Source organism: Rhinatrema bivittatum, chromosome 14 (genome assembly GCF_901001135.1).
Source record: "Rhinatrema bivittatum chromosome 14, aRhiBiv1.1, whole genome shotgun sequence".
NCBI classification, from domain to species: Eukaryota; Metazoa; Chordata; class Amphibia; order Gymnophiona; family Rhinatrematidae; genus Rhinatrema; species Rhinatrema bivittatum.
Window position 1 is genome coordinate 1,025,870 of NC_042628.1, and position 20,836 is coordinate 1,046,705.

At 50.8% G+C, this 20,836-nt stretch overlaps 1 protein-coding gene across 1 annotated transcript in view; it reads right to left on the minus strand.

Moving 5' to 3' along the window:
* Positions 1 to 20,836, minus strand: part of PLK1 (polo like kinase 1) — a 40,509-nt gene extending 19,673 nt beyond the window's left edge. The window contains exons 1-7 of the mRNA XM_029577071.1: positions 20,363 to 20,836; positions 19,924 to 20,092; positions 17,038 to 17,182; positions 9,592 to 9,685; positions 4,156 to 4,375; positions 3,926 to 4,078; positions 3,633 to 3,710 (exon numbers count right to left, since the gene is read on the minus strand). Of these exons, the coding sequence (XP_029432931.1) occupies positions 3,633 to 3,710; positions 3,926 to 4,078; positions 4,156 to 4,375; positions 9,592 to 9,685; positions 17,038 to 17,182; positions 19,924 to 20,092; positions 20,363 to 20,719 (1,216 nt within the window). The 5' untranslated portion in view covers positions 20,720 to 20,836. The remainder of the gene's footprint in view (positions 1 to 3,632; positions 3,711 to 3,925; positions 4,079 to 4,155; positions 4,376 to 9,591; positions 9,686 to 17,037; positions 17,183 to 19,923; positions 20,093 to 20,362) is intronic.

A 20,836-nucleotide genomic window follows, 5' to 3' on the forward strand; every position in this document is an offset into this window, starting at 1 on the left:
CCGATGAACCGCGTTGTCCCCCAGAGACTTGATGATCTGATCCAGGTCCTCCCCGAAGAGGAACTTACCTCTGAATGGAAGGGAGCCCAGACTCGACTTGGAGGACGTATCCGCCGCCCAGTTGCGAAGCCACAGGAGGCGCCGTGCCGCCACTACCGACACCATGGCTCTTGCTAGGATCCGAAACAGGTCGTACGAGGCATCCGCCCCATACGCCACCGCCGCTTCTAGCCTGTCCGCCTGGGCGGCCTCCTCCGCGGGCAGTTCCTGCGACGTGAGCAGCTGTTGTACCCAGAGAAGGCTCGCCCTCTGGGCCAGGGAACTGCACATTGCTGCCCGCATACCCAGAGCGGAGACCTCGAAGACCCTCTTCAGGAAAACCTCCAATTTGCGATCTTGCGTATCCCGCAAGGCCGCACCTCCTGTCACCGGTATCGTCGTCCTCTTCGTGACCGCCGACACCGCGGAGTCCACCTTCGGAGCCCTAATGAGGTCCAGGAAATCCTCCGGCAGGGGGTAGAGCTTTTCCATAGCCCGGCTGCCCTTCAGAGCAGCCTCCGGGGTATCCCATTCCCCAGTGAGAAGCTGCAGGAACGATTCGTGAATGGGAAAAGCCCGAGCCCTGGGCCGCCGGGCCGCCAGGACCGGGTCCCCCTTCTTTGAAGAAATGACGACTGCCGGCGCCACTGGAGCAGGCGGGTCCGGCGGTGGGTCCAGATCCAATTCCTGAATTATAAGTGGAATGAGGTCATCCAACTCGTCCCTCTGGAAGAGGCGCAGCGTGCGCGGGTCGTCCCCCTCAGGCATGGAGTCTCCTTGTCCGCCATCCGGAGGATCAGATCCCGGATCCGCTGGTCCTGACACCGCTCCCACAGCCGCAGCCGAAAAGCGGGCCCGAGCTGGAGGGTGAACATGAGGGGCCCCCGCGCCCGCCGGGGCGGGGGGGGCCTGTGCCGGGGGGGACGTCCGTGGGATCTTGGGAGGGGGAGGCCCCGCAGGAGTCTCCAACCCCTGGAGGTAGGCTGTGTGCATCAGCAAAACAAACTCCGGGGAAAACCCCGGCCTGCCCGAGGGGGCTCCAGGGGGGGGAACCCCCGTTGGACCCTGCCCCTGCGGGCCTTGCTCCGGCACTAAGAACGGCGGAGAAACCGCATCGCAATCCCCCTCCTCCAGCGCCTCTGGATCCTCCTCAGGGCGCTGTGCCTGCAAAATGGCCGCCGTTCCCGCCAGGAATGGGGGAGGGGCCGGCCCGCGCCTCCCGGGCATCGAAGAGAGCAACACCAAATCGGCGATGGACCGCGAGGTGCCTTCCCCCCCGGGAAGGCACCGGGCGCAGACGCCCTCGCGGGAGATCCTGGATCCCGGTTCGCCGCAGGCCGAGCAACGCGACGGCCGCGGCATCGGGAGCACCCCGCGAGAGCAACGCCGGCTGAGAGAAAAAAATAAAAATAAATTGAGGCTCGGGAGGGTGGCCGCGCGAAAAACCGCCGCTGCGGGGGGGCCAGAAAGCCTGCACTGCCCGCTGAAGAAATCGGCGCGGGGGGGCCTTCCTGGCCTCACAACCCGGCAGAAGAAAAACTTTTCTGTGTGTCCCAGCAGCCCACGAGGCTGCCCGAGACACCAGCGCTGAAAAACTGTCACCACCGGCAGCCGCGAGGCCCCGGGGTTGGGGAGAGCTGCAAAGAAAAACGAACAACAAAATATATAATATCACTTACCCCGTCCTAACTACAGCACCGGGAGGGGAAACAAACACAGGGGGTAAGCCACGCCTCCCCACAGCCTGCCTTTGAATAAGAGTTTTTTGTTTTTTTTTTTTGTTTTTTTTTTTAAAAGAGAAAAACTTGATCCACCAGACAAAACTAGGCAGAAGCCCAGAAAAGGAGGAAGCAAAAAGGGAAAAGATTAATTTACAACCACAGGGAGAGAAACCCTGAGTCCCCTACTCGCATCTGCTGGAGTCAGAAGATACTGAACTCCTGCAGAGGGGGTAGTGGTATATATGGTGACGCCCCCTCGAAGCTTGTGCTGACTCCATCTGCTGGATTGGGGACATAACCCATGGTCTGGACTGATCCAGGTACGTACAGGGAAAAGGGTATTGTTTCCAGGCAGTAGCCATCATTCTGGCGAGTCCCCCACTCTTCATTGGCGGCCTCTTGATTTTATGGATCCACAGTGTTTATCCCACGCCCCTTTGAAGTCCTTCACAGTTCTGGTCTTCACCACTTCCTCCGGAAGGGCATTCCAGGCATCCACCACCCTCTCCGTGAAGAAATACTTCCTGACATTGGTTCTGAATCTTCCTCCCTGGAGCTTCAAATCTTGACCCCTGGTTCTGCTGATTTTTTTCCTATGGAAAAGGTTTGTCGTTGTCTTTGGATCATTAAAACCTTTCAAGTATCTGAAAGTCTGTATCATATCACCTCTGCTCCTCCTTTCCTCCAGGGTGTACATATTTAGATTCTTCAGTCTCTCCTCATAAGTCATTTGATGAAGACCTTCCACCTTTTTGGTCGCCCTTCTCAGGGCGCCCAAAATCAGGGCGAGGGAGCCAAATCCATGTTGGAATGCACTGAGGCAGCATCGGAGGAATCCAAGATGGCCACCATTCCCACGTCTGACGGGAACGGGGCCGGCCATGCAACACCCTGGTGCGATTTAGCAGGCGAAACAGTGCGTCCCTCCAGCCTGGAGGAGCCCTCCCCACTGGGGAGGCACCTGGCACAAAGACCCTCCCGAGACACGCGGGAGGGCCAGCTCCCCGCATGCGGGGCATCGAGCAGCGGGCGACATGGCAGAGAAGACCTCCGAAGGCTGCCTGCAGCTGACACCATGCTGCTTTCCCAACGAACGCTCGACCCCGGAGAGCAGGTAAACAACCCAACTCTCCCTTGGTGTCTTCAATCGGTCTCTGCGCTTTTTATTTATTTTGTTACTCTGTCAGAGGAATGTTACTCTGACCAACGAGGGCTGCTGCTGACAGGGAGAGGCTGGAGCACCAGCTTACACTCCAGGCAGCAGAAGACAAAGCTGAAAATTAAAAACTACACTTACCCCAAGCCAGGGAACATGAGACAGCAAAAGATACAGAGAGAGCGCCCAGCCCCTGACAAGAGTCCTGCTTGCAAGCTCAGACCCAAGTGCCAGAGGTAAACTCTCCCAAACTTCCCTTTATTATTATTTTTTTTTTTAAAGCGCCAGATCCATCCAACAAAGTACTTCCCTGAGAGCCAGCAGCGGACAGGAGGGGGACGTTGGGGCACGAAGAGGGAGCCAGTCCCCTAGCTATCAGGGGTCCCTGATCCAGCAGGCTGCAACAGCCAGGGATACCAAACCCCCATTCACTCAGCTGAACCAGAGGGATGGGCCCATCAAGGAACCTGGCACCTCCGCTGGAGACTGAGAAATACCGAGGGACTGCAGGCAGGCAGCACTCGTTATGTACCAGTGCCCCAGGGTTTTCTTCTCTGGACTGATCTGGGCATGTTCAGGAAGTTTACAGAAGGTGCTTTGCCCTTCATGCCAGCAAGTAAAGTATTCTCTCTTCAAGTACCAGAGGTTTTACATAGTTATTTCAATGCAGTGACAGCTACACACTTTCATACAGCATCTGACAACCTTTTACTTACCCAGGCCGTACTTGTCTGAATAATCCACCCATTTGCTAACCCAGAAGATGGGATTACAGGCTGGATCTTCAGCTTCCTCTATAAAAACAAAATAACCCCAAATTTATCAGATTAAGTCACATGTGCGCTAGAAATAGTCCAATCATTTGCATTTTAATGCCTCAAACTTGTAGACTTTCAGTTCATTAGATATAGAGGAACGGCAGAAATGATCTAATCTGCCTGGCTTCCTCTAATCACTTCATAGTCTAACAGGTCGAGGGGAATGCCCCATCCCCTCGTGTCCTCCTCACCTTGCCGGATAAGGGTCCTCTCTGAGGGCTTGGCTATGTTGACGCTATTCAGCTGCTGTAACATTTCTGACAGGTAGCAGTCAGCAGGCTCCATCAGCTCCTGTTGTATGGCTTCATCTATTTCAGGCGGCTTCTCCAATGGACTTTCAGGTCCTAAAGCAGCAAGAGCAGAGTTTATTTCTGGGGAAAATCCTCTTCAGCACAAGAAATGGTTCACTGTGTGCCCTCACCTTTGTTCAGAGCAGTCAGAGGCTTCCGTAGGCTGGGCTCCATGGCACTAGGGGCAATGGAGAAGCGTGGAGGAACCGTCAGGCAGGTAGTGGGTAACCGAGGGGGGATGTAGCCAGAAATAAAGAACTCATCATTCAGTAGCTCATCAATAGTGGGACGAGTAGCTGGGTCTGACCGCAGCATCTTCTGGATGAGTGCAGCCGCTACAGGGTTAATGTGCTATAAGAAAGAGGTCCAACAGGTAAGCTTGAACACGTTACAGAAAGTGGGAACATGTGAATACTGATTCCCTGTACGTACTGAGGACCGAAAACCAGTAAACATCAGGCTTACTGTGCCCCTCCATCCTACCCCAGGAAAAGCAAAGCAGAGTTCTAGGACAGCAGGATGTTAGGTCGTCACAGATGGATGACATCAGATGAAGCCTGGCATGGAGCATGCCACTATCCATGCAGCCACATGGGGTCCCTCTCCAGTCTCTTATCTTAGCGAAAAATAAAATAAACCGATGGAGAACCCAACTCCACAGGCTGGTAGGCGGGTCTGCTGAGGACTAACATCCTGCTGTCCTAGGAGAACACCTGTTCCCTGTACGTACCCAGATCAGTCCAGACAGTGGTTGAGCCTCCTGTCCAGTAGAGGGAGACAGAGAAAAACTGAAAAGGTATCCTGTATCAGGACAGTGCTCACCCTGCGTCCCTTCAGTATTTCTCTGTCTCCCAGCTGAGGCAGGCAGCTGAACCTGCGGTTCCCTAGCTTTCTCTGTTTTCCACACTGTGGTGATTTCTCTCTGTTTCCACGATCAAGTATTGATTAATTTCTATGTAAAAAAAAAAAAAAAAAAGCTTTAAGAATTTCTTTTTGGGTCAGCTGCAATCCAGGACCCTGCCCACCTGAGTCGCCTGGTTTTTGGGAGATTTCTTTGTATTTTGAGCCTTTTTTCCCCTCACTGTGCTGTGGCCATCCTGGTGTATAGCATGTGGGGAATTGGCTGCGCAGCTTTCCAGGACTGGGATTTGCTCCAGGTGCTTTCCAGGGGGGATGGGCAGCTCTTTTCCAGGGTCTGCAGCAACAGCCAAGCCTCGTGGGGCTCAAACATGTCAGGCTCGTCAGGAGCTCAGAGCTGATCCTTCTCCCTCAGTGCAGGGACGCACATGTCATGCAGCTCAGGCAAGGGGGAGCCTTCCTGCAACACTGTCTCCTGATCAGATGCAGATTAGGATCAGGTTTTGTTTTCTTTAAACATGAGGACCCTGCTTTTCCAGGAGATCAGGATGTGATTCTGATTCCTTTTCTTTAGATTTTGTCCGCCTTGGCTTCCAGGTCTCTGCAAGGTGCTGCCTTGCCAGTCAGACCTATGCAGGGACTGCCCCCCAAGGTAGCCAAGCGTGACGATGTTCCCGCGTCTAAGGGTCGCGAAGTTAAAAGGCGCGGTGGTTTCAGGAGGGTCTGCCGCTCCGGCAAGTGCGGCTGCAGGAGCCTCTCCTCCCCCTCCCGCGGGGCATGGATGAGGAGCAAGGGAAACCGGCTTCTTTGGAGGGTGAGGACCCTCAGGTGGTGCGCATCTGTTCCAGAGGGAGGAGTAGGAACCCTCATTCCTGCAGTCCTGGCAGAGCTTGGGGTTTGATCTCATGCAGCAGGAAAGCCTTAGGTGGATTCAACAATTACTCAGCACCCAGGACCTCCCGTCTGCAGAGGCGGGACAGACAAAGGCTGGAAGGCGCGATTGCATATGGGGCTGATGCTCTCTACAATCTCCTCAGGGTGCAAGCCAGAGCTATGGTCTCAGTGGTGTCAGCCAGGCGATTGGGCAGCAGACTCCTCTTCTAAATAGCAGTTGGGCACTCTACCCTTCAAGTTACTTTTTGGAGAGGACCTGGACCAGCTTATCAAATCCTTGGGTGACTAGGTTCATAAGCTACCGGACTGCCCCAAGAGGTCCAGATCCTTTTTTTCCGTCGTGCTCTCGTTTCCAGGGGCAGTGCAGGTACATAAGAACATGCCATGCTGGGTCAGACCAAGGGTCCATCAAGCCCAGCATCCTGTTTCCAACAGTGGCCAATCCAGGTCACAAGAACCTGGCAATTACCCAAACACTAAGAAGATCCCATGCTACTGATGCAATTAATAGCAGTGGCTATTCCCTAAGTAAACTTGATTAATAGCAGGTAATGGACTTCTCCAAGAACTTATCCAAACCTTTTTTGAACCCAGTTATACTAACTGCACTAACCACATCCTCTGGCAACAAATTCCAGAGCTTTATTGTGCATTGAGTGAAAAATTTCTCCAATTAGTCTTAAAATGTGCTACTTGCTAACTTCATGGAGTGCCCCCTAGTCCTTCTATTATCCGAAAGTGTAAATAACCGATTCACTTCTACCCGTTCTAGACCTCTCATGATCTTAAACACCTCTATCATATCCCCCCTCAGCCATCTCTTCTCCAAGCTGAACAGCCCTAATCTCTTCAGCCTTTCCTCATAGGGGAGCTGTTCCATCCCCTTTATCATTTTGTAACTACAGCAAGGGTTATTTTTTCCTATTTGCAACACCTTGCACTTGCCCACGTTAAATTTCATCTGCCATTTGGATGCCCAGTCTTCCAGGGTCCTCCTGTAATGTTTCACCACAATCTGCTTGTGATTTAACTACTCTGAATAATTTTGTATCTGCAAATTTGATAACCTCACTCATATTCCTTTCCAGATCTCTCTCTCTATATATGAGAGAGACTTTTCCACTGATAAAATTGACCATTTAATCCTACTCTGTTTCCTGTCTTTTAGCCAGTTTGTAATCCACGAAAGGACATTGCCTCCTATCCCATGACTTTTTAGTTTTCAGAGAAGCCTCTCATGAGGGACTTTGTCAAACGCCTTCTGAAAATCCAAGTACACTACATCTACCGGTTCACCTTTATCCACATGTTTATTAACCCCTTCAAAAAAGTGAAGCAGATTTGTGAGGCAAGACTTGCCCTGGGTAAATCCATGTTGACTGTGTTCCATTAAACCATGGCTTTCTATATGTTCTGTGATTTTGATCTTGAGAATAGTTTCCACTATTTTTCCCGGCACTGAAGTCAGGCTCACTGGTCTATAGTTACCCGGATCGCCCTTGAAGCCTTTAAATATTGGGGTTACATTGTACCTGAAGACTGGCCAATGGTTGATTTTAATGGCCACCATCTAAGACATCATAAGTGGATCTTACTGTTTCCCAGCCTCCAGCACATCTTGCTGCTGAGGCAGGTGCTCTGCCAGCTCCTGAACCTGTTTTCACAAGTTCCTGTTGTACTAAGCCATGTATAACTGGTAGGAGGCGATGCAGGCAATAAGCATTGCCTCTTGAAAGACTCTCCTGCGAACCTCTGCCTAAAGGGGTGGAGGATGAGTACGAGATCTCTTGGCCTTTTTAAGGGCAGACACCACAACCACAGACTGGTGGGGGGAGCTGAAAGCCCAGGGCCTGTTGGACCAGGTAAAGGGCATCAGTCTATTGACTGGGGAGACAGAGTGCAGGTGCTCCCAGAACAGATAGAGAAGTTCTAAAATGATTTCATAGATTGGGATGGCTACTACTTCCTTCGGGACATCCACAAACTGGAGAACCTCCAGCATTTTGCAGCAGGCATCATCCTCCATGAGGAGTTGGAAATGGGTGGCATCCACCATAGCCCTGATAAAGCCACAAAGGACTGGCCTTCCAGGGGAGAGCATCTCTCATCCAGCAGAGAAAGCTCAGAAGGCAAGTCGCCACAGTCCTCAGAGGATGAGGTATCACCCCCCCCCCAGGGATTGTAAGGTACATCCTCCTCACTGATGTCCACAGGGGGACAGTGAGGGAGGCCAGTGCCTATGCCCCTCAGTAGTGACATCAACGGCACCAGGGACACCAATGGTCCTGAGTGGACCAACGGTTCTGGTATTCCCAATGGCCTGAGAACGGGCTCAGGGAGCAAAGGCACCTTCATGGGTTTTGGGTGCAGTGCCAAATCTTCCTCCTTGGAGCATCCCTGAATCGGTATCGCTCCAGAGGGGGCCTCAGTGGCCAACAGGGAACTGAAGGAGCCCCGGGCATTGGTAAGACGCCCAAGCAGGTTGTCGAGATGCTCCAGCAGGGGCGTTTACAGTGCAGGTGCTGGTTCCAGCGCCTGTATGGGGGCTGGCGCCGGGGAAGGTTTGAAGCACCACCTGGTGCACCCTGCAGTCCAACTCCTCCTGGAAGTCCAGTGATGAGGCATCACTGGAGCCTCCACAGGGGGGCCAAAGAGGCTCCGTGCCTGGCCCCATAATTGATGAGGAACACCTGGGACTCCCAGGCTTGGAAGAGGATGGGGCCTCTTCGGCTTGGCATGGGCCAGTACCCCATCGGCGTTTCCCCTCGGTGTTTGGCCTGGTCCTTCTCTGGCGCAGAGGATGCAGATGATCCGGATGCCTTGGAACGGCCCAACAATGAAGAGGGGTCCCCTGAGCCCCTCAGTGTCTGTCCCCAATGCCAGTCAATGGGGCTGACCTTTTGGTGCCAAAAAGCTGCTCAATCTTGTCAAGACAGGTACGATGGACCTTAGGTACAGTAGTGGCACCCAGCGACCTTGTGAGAAGCCCCCAGGCAGAGGATACAGACCTCATGCGGATCAGAGAGAGACACGGTCCGCAGGCATTGGGGGCAATTGCAAAAACTGGATGCCAGGAAAAACAAGCCAGTGAGCGGTTGATGGCCAATGGCCAACGAGAAGAGACATGCTCGGAATCAACTGCAAAGAACAGGAAAAACACACCTACCAATACGTTGGAGGAACAGACAGTGGAGAGAGACCCCAGTGCAGTAAATATTGCAGGAAACAACCTTGAAGAAGAAAATATGAAGACGTTATGGAGAGCGCTCTGAAAACTCCAAGGCAACTGCTTCATGGAAAAAACGAGGCTGAAGAGGGACCCAGTGTGGCTGTGTGGATAGTGGCATGCTGGGCGCGCTCAGCGTGCCAGTCAAAGTTTCTAGAAATTTTGACAAGTTTTCTATGCCGGGCGCCATCTGTGAGGACTACCATCCTGCATGTCCTAGGAGAAACACGATTTCAGAACTGAGCAGACCAGTCAGGTAGAAGACAAACAAGCTGTTATAACTATGTTAAAGCAACTTCAAGATTAAAATGTATACACACTGTAGCTGTATACCAAGTACAGAGAGAAGCGATGCCAGGCAGAGGGAACAAAACATTCTTACCCTCTTAAGCCTCCCCCCCCAGAGGGAGAAAGTAGCCAGCTGGAGACCCCTCCCCAGTACCTGGCTCAACTGAGGGAGGGAGAGCTGGTCTGTCACCTCCGCAGCCAATCAGCAGCTGGTGGACACGCAACACCCATTCACATGGGAGTGCGCTGACTAGAGATCTGCAGAGACAGCCAAGATTATCTAAGCAGCACATTTTCTTACCCTGGGGATACTGTAGTCATTCTTCTTAATTCTCATGTAGGTTTCTTTTAAGCAAGACGTCTCAAAGGGTGGCTTGCCCACCAGTAACGTGTACCTGTAGGGAGACTGCATGTCAGCATGGTCCTATCCTGTTCCTATTCGCACAGGCCTTGCAAGAAATTAACGTTATAATTCCTATATTGGAGGTGAAGGAATTACATCTGCCACAAGAGGGCCTTTCAAGCTTTATCTGTGTTACTTTGCAGCATTGTGCCCCAGACTCTGGTATTCACATGCCTGGCTCATGGCATGGGTGGGAGAGGGGGCAGGGAAAGAATCAATCCCAGTAAGGATTCAGAATTTAATAGGTTGCATAAGAGAAAAAAGTGTATGTGCAGGGGACAAATGCCATATTGGGTCAGACCAAGAGTCCATCAAGCCCACTATCCTGTTCCCAATAATGGCCAATCCAAGTCACAAGTACCTGGCAACTATCAAAACATTAGATCACAAGCTACCGCCATAGCAGTAACCTCTAGGAACTTATCCAAATCTTTTTTAAACCCAGTTACACTAACTGCTGAAACCTCACCCCCTGGCAACAAAGTCCAGAGTTTAACTATGCATTGAGTGAAAAAGAATGTCATTTTTGAAACTGAACGATTGGAGAAATTATCAGATCAGTAATTTTGTTCTCCTTAGTGTAGACAGACTGCCTCAGGACTAGTAGGTTATGCTCCCCTACCAACAGATGGAGACAGAGCAAGCTGACGTCACACTATATATACTCCTGCAGTGATCCCAGCTCGCTAGTGTTCTCTTCAAAAGCAACTGTGGACAGACTAGCAAAAAGCTATTAAAAAAACAGCCAACCAGAACTGTACTCAACCAAAACACACCAAACTCAAGTAAGAACAGAAGTACCCTAATCTAGGGACTGGATGAATACTTACCAGTAATCCATTGGGATCCGTAGTCCCACAGGAGGACTATTGACAATCATTTGGCAGCCAAGGGCAGGAAGCAGAGTCCATCTGTCTACACTAAGGAAAACAAAATTCAGGTAAGTAATTTCTCCATTTCCTAGCATCTAGACAGATGGACTCAGGACCTACTTCCCAACAGGGTGGGAGGCTGCCCACAGTCCAGTTCAATACCACACGTGCAAAGACCACGTCCTCCCGGGCCTGCACATCCAGACGACAAAAAAATGGAAAGAATATGCAAAGAGGACCATGTCACAGCTCGGCAGATAGAGATGGGAGACAAACTAACCTCTGCCCATGGCACTGCCTGAGCTCTAGTGGAATGAACCCTAACCTAGAGTAGCCAATGGCTTTTCAGCATCCATACTCGCAGCCATGGCCACCTCCTTAAGCCAGTGAGCTATAGTAACCCATAAAGCTGGAACACTCTGCTTACTACCACCATTAAGGACAAACAGGTGATCCATCTTTCAGAAACCTCCAGATACTGCACAACAATCTGCTTGACATCCAAGGAACGCAGGAGGCGATACTCCTCTGCATCTGACCTTATACAGGGACGACAAGGAAATGGACTGATTCAAATGAAATTCCGAAACCACCTTAAGCAGGAAGGTTAGAACGGTAGGCAGCTGCAACGCCCCTGGAATCACCCGAAGGAACAGCTCCCAGCAAGATAAGCCCTACAGCTTGTAAATGAGAGAGACACCAGGAACACAGTCTTCAACATCAAGAACTGCAAGGAAAGGCTGCACAGTGGTTGAATTGTAGGACCCACTAAGAAGTCCAGTACCAAATTAAGATTCCACAAGGGAACCAGCAACCTCAAGAGGCCAAGAAAATTGGTTCTTACCTGCTAATTTTCATTCCTGGAGTACCACGGATCAGTCCAGACTCCTGGGTTTTGCCTCCCCTCCAGTAAATGGAGACAAAGTTTTGACAGACTGCCATATATGCCAAGGTGCCTAAGACCCAACGATCTGAGGTAATTCTTGCCCATTCCATGTAAAAGTTGGATAATCTGCCTCCAACAGCTTCGACGACGGAATGGGTGCTCATGGCTTCATTGGGAGGGCTTTGGTGTTTCCTGCACCCAGGTGTCAGAGTCCCTACTGGGTCGGCGACCCCCGGTGCCCTGTAGCCAGTTTAGAAGTGGTTGGTGTGGTGTATCTGCTAGTCCAGTAACGACGGGTGTCCCGGGAACGCCTTCGTGGATGATCTCCTGTCTTCTGGCAACCAATTGCCTTTGGATTCCGCCAGCAATTTTACCAACTGATACAGTTCCTCTCCAAACAGGAGCTTGCCATTAAAAGGCAGGTTGCACAGCTGGGATTTAGAAGACAAATCCACTGCCCAATTCCTCAGCCAGAGGAGCCGTCGCACCAACACCAGGGAGACCATGCCTCTCGCTGAGGTCTTTACCAGATCATACACAGCATCTACCATGTAGGCGACACCCGCTTCCAACTGGGCGGACTGTAACGCCCCTCCGCCGCTTGTTCTGGCACTGGCAGGCGCCTCCTGAACCCAACAGACATGCTCTCTGCATCAGGCTGGCGCAGATTGTCCGCGACGACTTAGCACTGCTACCTCAAATGCCTGCTTCAACTGGATTTCCAGTTTCCGGTCCTTTCAGGGCGACTGCCCCAGCGACCGGGATAGTGGTCTTCTTAGTGACCACCGAGACCGCAGCATCCACCTTAGGGATCTTCAACAGGTCCAAGACATCCAATGACAGGGGATATAGTTTAGCCATCGCTCTGCCCACTTTCAGACCGGCATCGGGAGCCTCCCACTCCTGGGTCACCAGTTTGCATACTTTCTTCGGTAGAGGAAAAGAAGTAGTGGGCCCCCTGATACCATAGAGGACGGGATTAACCCCCTCATTGTCAGTCTCCTCCTGAGACACCTTAAGGCCCAGGACCCGAGGAATAAGGGGATGCCGTTTCTCCCTTTTAATTAAGCAGACCACACTGGGAGAGTCACCTTCTGCCGGCGGTGTATCGGGATCAACTGATTCATCCGTATCCACATCCGCCTGATCCGGGTCTGTCCCCACACCTGCTCCCGCGGGCAGGGCCCTGAGCACCCTCCTTCCTCGGTTGCACCTGATCCATAGGGTGTTGCCCAGGATCTGCGGCCCTATTTAATTTCTCAGGAGGATGACAGAGGTCTCTTCACCACCGTGCGTTTGCAAGCCAAGAAGGCTTCGTACATGAGGAAGACAAACTCCAGGGAAATCCCCTCCGGGGAAATCACTGGAGGTGCAGCACCCGCTCCTCCTGTAGGATCTCCCCTACAGGAGCTAAAACAGGAGGGGGTGGTACTCCTGTGATTCTAGGCCCGGGACATCCCTGGCGGGGGAGGGGGTGCCTTCCGGTCCCAACAATTCTCCTGCCTCCTGAGCACAATCGGGGCATAAAAAGGCCGCATCTAGAGCCTGACCACGTATGCCGCACACGTGGCAGGCCGGCGATTTGGAGCACGGCCCCATCTAAGAAAGCGCGCCGCCTCGTGGATTACGGGGGGGGGGGGGGGGGGGGGGGGGGGAAGGCCGTGATTGCCGCACCACCGTGATTGGCTCGCAGCCGCGATGCAGTAAAAAAATCCAGTCAGGAAGGCGAAAAGAAAGCGGTCAAAAATAGATAAACCCGCGCGCCATAGCAAACACAGCCTGTCCGACTGAAAACGCCGCTGTGAAATAGCAACACACAGGTGGTCTAAAGGAAAAAAAAAAAATCACCCTTCCCTTCCGCGGCAGCCTGGAGCTCTGGGAGCTGAAGGGACCAGGAGCTGACAGCCTCCCCGCACGGCCTCCGAGGGCCCGATCCCACAGCACCGACTCCTTACCTCAGATCCTACTGTCTCCGGCCAGACGCACAAATTGAAACACTGCTCTTTTTTTTTTAATATAAACTTTGAGGCAAAACAGGGGATACTCTAGCAGGGATCAAGGGAGCAGCTGTAGCAATGTCAGTGGTGCGTAACCAGGAGCCCCTGGCCTGCACACACCGACCCGGAGCGGGTGAGATCGTGACAGGGATATCCAATCCCCCGGACGCCCAGCTTCCACTGAGGGATGGCCCACGAAGGTGCCTAACACCTCAGGAAGTGACTAAAAGAAAAAAAAATTCTAACTACTGAAAAAATCAAATTAAAAACTGCAGGAGTGCATCTCTGCCATCTGCTGGAGTCAGAGAAATCCTGAGGGACTGCAGGTGGCACTCGAGGTTATGTAGCAGTGCCCAAAGTGTTCTGACTCCACCTGCTGGTAGGGATACACAACCCACGTCTCTGGACTGATCTGGGGATGTTCAGGAATAGCATATTAAATATTGCATGGAAGAGATGAGCCACATCAAGGAAACAAGTTTGTGTCTTGGAAATGTGGGCATGAGTTTGGGAGAACTGAATTTGGAATTTAATAAGAAAGTGGACAGATGAGGGAATCAGACATTCAAAAGATTGTGAATAAAATTTTGATCGATTTGTTGACCCAGCTTGTGAGTGGAAACTTGAATTATTTGATGTCAGCCAAGAGATTTCAGAATGTCTAAAAACACTCAATGTGTGAGAATTGGAACATGTAGCTTTGGAAGATAGTAAACTGGGCAAATTGAAAAATAATTTGAAGAAATTGCTAACATCAAGTAGAGTCACCATTAAGATGCTCCGCTTTGATTTTCCAAGTATCTTTATAAATGAGTAGACCACCACCTTTACTTTTTCAGCAGGGTTGACACATGAGAATAGCCTGAAAGGACAGATTTGGTTTAACATAGAAATGACGGCAGAAGACGACCAAACAGCCCATCCAGTCTGCCCAGCAGGCTTCGCACTTTTTTTTCTTCTTCTCATACTTAACTGTTACTCTTGGCTCTTAGTAACCTTTTGGTTCTATTTCCCTTCCACCCCCACCATTAATGTAGAGAGCAGTGTTGGAACTGCATCTAAGTGAAAATATCTAGCTTAGTTAGGGGTAGTAACCGCCGCAATAAGCAAGCTACACCCATGCTTATTTGTTTACCCAGACTATGTAATCCAGTCCTTGTTGGTTGTTTGTATATAGATCCACTTTTCTTCATCCCCCCTGCTGTTGAAGCAGAGAGCTATGCTGGATATGCGTGAAGTATCAGTCTTCCTCCCCTGCCGTTGACAATATAATCAGAATCTAAGAGCCATGATTTTGTAAAACAAAACTGCTCTGTGTCAAAGTAATAAATCAGTTGATATTTGATCCTAACCGTCTGAGCATTAAAACAAAAAAGAGGTTGAGGGACCATGAGAAAGCATTTACATGGGGACTTGCTTGAGACAACATGGCCAACGAAAACTTGGAGGATTTGTAAGTAGAAAGATTACCATGCCTTCCTTGCCCAGTGATAACTGGAATTGTTGAGCGATATTAGAAATATTACCCAGTTTCAGACTCGCTGGCCTTTGGTACACACAAGAGCACCTTTGCCACGCACCATCAGCATCACATGCCTGCTCTTCACCCCCGCAAGCCGATGACACTGCTGGAAACAGGATGCTGGGCTTGATGGTCCCTTGGTCTGACCCAGCATGGCAATTTCTTATGTTCCAAAACTGACCCCCCTTTAAATTTAGCCTCTGGTGCACCCCACTCAAAAATCAGTTCTTGAATCGCCTCCATCTCTTGGCTCAGACACGTAACTGCCCCAGAACTCCAATCATTTTCAAGGTCTGGGAAATCAGAGCTGGCAGTCCTCTCTATCAGGCCGATACAGTAAGACGCGAGGGAGAGCCGGAAAGCCCCCACTCTCCTGGGCGCGCGATTCAGTAAAAGATATGCAAATTAGGGCCGCGGTAAAAGGAGGCGCTAGGGACACTAGCACGCCTCTAGTGCCTCCCAGCAGGTTTGTCAGCCAACACTCAATTTATCGGTGACGGTTCTCGAACCTGACAACCACGGGTTTGGAAAACAGAGGCCGGCAAAATTGAGCGTCCGTCTTCCAACCCGCAGGCAGATTTTTTTTTTTTAATTTTTATTTTTGGGGCCTCCAACTTAATATCGCTATGATATTAAGTCTGAGGGTGTACTAATAGGGCCATCAGCATGCATTTGCATGTTGCGGGCGCTAGGCCGTGTTCGGCTGAGCGCACCATACTGAATCTGCCCGATTGAAAGAACTGTAGCATAGTTCCATACGGTTCTAACCCCGGAGGAATTTCACCATTCTTAATAGTCAGAATCGGCATCACCATCCGTGCAATCTGGACCTCTATTGGGACTTTCCACTGCCACTCAGTACCCCAGCGCTTAGCAGTAGGTCCTGGCAAGGATCCTACCTGCAAACCTGCTCTAAGAGTGTTGAGAGGGCTGAAGATTGCAGTCCCTGGAAGAGCAGGAACATCCAATCCCGGAGGCACTCACTGAGCAACCAGTTAGGGAGTTGCTAATTCAGGCACTCCACCCAGGCCTATATCCAGCTGGGAAGAACCAGGCGAGGATAATTCTCCCTGAGCCTCCAGATAGCACTAACACATGACAGCGGACACTTCTGGTTGAAATGCCAGAATATGACAGGCAGTGCAAACCGAAAGATGCTTAGGTTTCTTAGGCATAGGCACCATTATGGACAACTAAGAGTGCTTGAGCAGCAGCTAGAGGCTTTTATTTATTTTTTTATAACAACCAACCCTAGGCATCCCAAAAATAAGGGCCGTAACAATTTAAGCGCATAATAAAAAACTTGTGGGCACAGGTAAGCGTGCAACCACTTGATGCACTGCATACAAGGCCCGACTAAGCGTCCAAAAACCAGACGCACATGCGGAACTGACAAGCCTGTAGAGGGCAGCCTTAGAAAGTGTGCTAAACACCATTGCTGCCTACCACACAGCACACAATTAAAAAGCCTCAGCGTGGGACCTAGCCTACAGAGGCTGCTCACGCCCCTCAACCTCCCAGAGTGGGACAAACGTTGGAATGACGAGCAGAGCACAGAGACTGGAAGGAGGAAGCCCTAAGCAAGAAAAGCCTCCACAGAGTTTCTGGCTGGGGGGAGGGGGGAATAGGGCATATGCAGTCACCGCTGTGCTCTGCTTCCTGCACCTATTGCTTTTCAGCCACTTAAGCAGCTAAATCCACACCTGCTGAAAAAAAAACCCAGCTGTTAGACCAAGGCACTCATCTGAGGGACCACAGAAATCACCGAAGGAATTCTCAAGCTAGTGATGTTTTGGTATCACAGCAGAAGAGCAAGCTGAATGCAATATCCTGAATTCTTTTTCACAATGAAGCAATCCCCAGAAGGGAGATGCACATTCACCACCTGCTGGAGACAGAATACTGGCAGGCTGATGTCACTGCAGGGCGAGATATACTGGGTCGTCAGTTTGCTGGTAGAGGTGCATAACCCACTTGTTCTGACACTAAGAACTTAGAATGAAGGCTGAACATGCATCAGGTGGTCATAGGCATCAACTTGTAATCTCTCCACAGAAAAGAACTTACATAATGCAGCCAATGGACCAAACATCCACTTCAAAGCTGTGGCCCTTCTTCCCCAGTACTTCCGGAGCAATATAGTTTGGGGTTCCACAAAGTGTCTTCTTACGCTCCCCATCAAATTCTACTCTTGTTGCCAAGCCAAAGTCACCTGACATGGAGAGATTTTTGGTGCATATGAGGTAGCGATTGAGTTCATGGGAATCAATATTAGACAGGTTGCTATCAGTAGCATGGCAGGTCAATTATAAATTTTTCACACTGATTCATAAAGAGCGCTATATATTACTGATTTAAGCTCTATATTCTCATTAGACTTACATTCCAGGCAAAAATTTGCTAGAGGTACCATCATTGAAAGCTATTTACTTATGTGGGACACTCGCAGTTAACTGCTTCCAAACAAAATGTATGTTTTTTTTACTGCCACATTACAAGCAGAGAGTAACAATGTAGAGCCTAAAGCAAGGCATCTTAAATTTGATCATGTTTAAGCAGATATTTAAATATAAACCTAAAAAATAATTTCTGATGTATAGTAAATATTGCACAGAGTATAAAAGCAAGCAATCATTTTTAAGGTCTCTCCTGATTTTAAGAAGCATTTACATGCACAAAGTTGAGTTTTACTTCAGTAAATACACTTTACCTATGTACGTGGGCTTTTGAAAATTGCTACAATATGAGTCATTAATTGCCGATAGGCTTTATCCACATAAGCACACTTTACACAGGTAAATGGTTTTTGAAAATTGCTACGATTGTATAGTTCATAACTCCTTTGAACATTAACTCCAAACTATGCAGACTCAGAATACTTTAGTAGCATGCTATTTTTACATGTGTTAAATATGCATCCATCTGCACCTGAGACTAGGAAGGTCTCTTCCGAATAGTCTCCATGCTAAGATGGAATCACTGGGGAAGGGGAGCAAAGACTTTCTGGATAGTATGAGACAGAAGACAGCAGATATGTGCAGTTCAACACTAGCTAAAGGGTGAATTTTAAAAGCCCAGTGCATACATCAATTATGGATGCACCAAGAAATCGGGATTACCTGTGCTGACCAGGTTTTAAAAAGCACGCATGGCGCACCCCTCAAAAGCCTCCAAAAAGGGGCAGAGCATAAGTATTTTGGGTACTAGCCCTGAGATGCATGCGTAAATAATTAACCCATTCTGGTATGCAAAGAAGTCTCCTGCTGCTAACTTTCTGCTATGGGTGACATAAAAGTTATAAAAGGATCAAGCCATTTCTGGGGTAACCGGGGGAGTGTAGGCTATGAAACCAGGAGGGTTGGAGGATCTAACTTAAGTGATTCAACTGGTAATGGCACGGGGATTCGCTTTTAAGATCCCCTGACTTGCACGCCCATGCACACATTCACTGTGCACACAGCCAGGCTATTTTACAACATAAAAATGTTAAAAATGTTTCCATGTAAACTGCCTCTCCGAGGCATCAGTTTTATTTCCATGTAAACCGGTGTGATATGTATATTATACAGGAACATCGGTATATAAAAACTAAAAATAAATAAATAAACATGCTCGCGTATACGCACACAAGTTAAGACAGCCACATCCCTGGGTGTGGACTGTGTGCCCGCACACCCGTTTGAAAGTTAGATGTACTGAATACAAGGAAACAAACAGTTCTAATACTCAACCAAGTCTCAGTGAAAGGAAAATCCATATTTTGCTGCATTTCAGGAACAAATCTTAACTAGGAGTTTGCAATCCTTGTGGTTAAAACAGTGCCTGGAACTGAAATCAGAATCTAATCACTCATTTACTGTACAAAAGAGGACTTTTACTCCGCTGTACCCAGTGTTAGGAAAACCCTCCCCTGACCTGCTGGTGGCCAGAAGGAAAGCAGTTCTTCAGTCAGTGTGACCACCAGAGCCCCTGTATAGCCGCTACCAAGTATCTTCCACTTATAGCACATGTATCCTGTCTTACAAGGCAGTGGCAGCTAAAGATAGCAGAAGACCCCCCCCCAATGGTCCATCCAGTCTGCGTAGCAAGTTCTTTACAGAAATAATTGCCCCTCCGTGCAGTCTACCCCCGTTAATGTTATGGGTAGAAACTGCAGCTGTACGCAGGTAACCACCATGCCATAGCATCAAGAAACCCCAGGGGAATGACAATGCCTAGAATACCCTTCCCAAAGAGGTGGTGAAAATAAAGCAGTAAATGAATTCAAGAAGGCATGGGATTGACACTGTGGATGGAAATGAAGAAGAGGGTATGGGGGTAATCAGCATGAAGCAGCAGCAGCTACTACTCCTAACACAAGGCATGGGGGATTACTACCCTGGTGCAACTGTAATATCACCCTGCTTTGAAGGCTGGAGGTGAGGAGGTATGGAGAGACAGACATTAAGGGAAAAAATGCAGAACTGTTTCTATGGCCAAGCTCAAAAGCAAAGCACATTGAAGCAGCATTGTCTGAATTATCAGGAAGGCTTCTCACCCTGTAAAAGTGTTGCTAGCAGTAATGCTGCTATGGCTTGAGTGTGCTTTGATTTTGATTAGGTGTAACTCAGCCAGCATGATGGTTAATACAGGCAGGCCATAGTGTTTAAATATAAGTTCTTCTCTTAACATAAGGCTTGCACGGAGCAGCTTTACTTCCATAGGACGCTTGCTGGGCAGACTGGATCGACCCTTTGCTCTCTTACTGCTGAGCACAGTAACTGCCGCTCCTTGCAAGGTTGCCCCATGCACAAGCGTCACACCTGGCTCTGTTGCTTCATTGCCAGCCCCTCGGTCAGGCGGAGGCGAGAGCGCGAGCCGTTAAAGGCCGGACCCGCGCGTTTATATTGGATTCATCAAGGAGTTGGGCAATAGCGCGAGGGGGTGCACAGGATGCCCGCGGGGCGCTTTTACCTATTTTCACTTCCATGTCATCGTTCAGGAAGAGGTTGCCCAGCTTCAGATCGCGGTGGATGACCCGGTTAGCGTGCAGGTACTGGCAGCCCAGGATGGTCTGGCGCAGGTAGTAGCGCGCCTCGGGCTCCGTCACCGCCTTCCTCCTCTTGTGCAGCTCCAGCAGAGACTAGGAGAGAGCAGAGCCGGGCGGTGAGACGCCGGAGCCCCAGCCCCCCTCCGCCTGCCCCCAGCCCCCCTCCGCCTGCCCCCTCCTGTGCAGCTCCAGGAAGAGAGCAGAGCCGGGCGGTGGGAATGTGAGACGCCGGAGCACCCCCCCGCCCCCTCACCCTCCCCCCGCGGCCCCAGCCCCCTCCGCCGGCCCCCCGGCCCCCTCACCCTCCGCCCCCGGCCCCTCACCCTCCGCCGGCCCCTCACCCCGCGGCCCCCGGCCCCTCACCCTCCGCCGGCACAGCTCCAGCACCACGAAGACGAAGTCGCTGTCCTCGAAGAAGCCCTGGAAGCCGACCACATGGCGGTGGCCGAGGCTGCGGTGGATGGCGATCTCCATGGACATCTTCTCCTTCTGGTGCGGCTTCAGCAGGAGGCTCTTGGGCACGATCTTGCCGGCGAAGACCTCCTTGCTCTCCACGTCCGAGATCTCGTAGCACTTGGCGAAGCCGCCCTTGCCGAGGAAGCGGCCCCGGACATAGCGCCGCCGGCTGCGGGGGTCCACCAGCACCTCGGGGATCTCCTTGGGAGGCTCCGCCGTCGCCGCTGCCGCCTTCTGCAGCGCTTTGCCGGCCACCGCGGTCATGGCGAGCCGCCTGCAGCCGCTCCCTCCGTCCCTTACCGCCGCAGCTTTGAACGCCGGTAGCGCCGTTGGTTACGAGACGCCAGCGCGCTCCTGATTGGTCCACAGGATTTAAAAAAT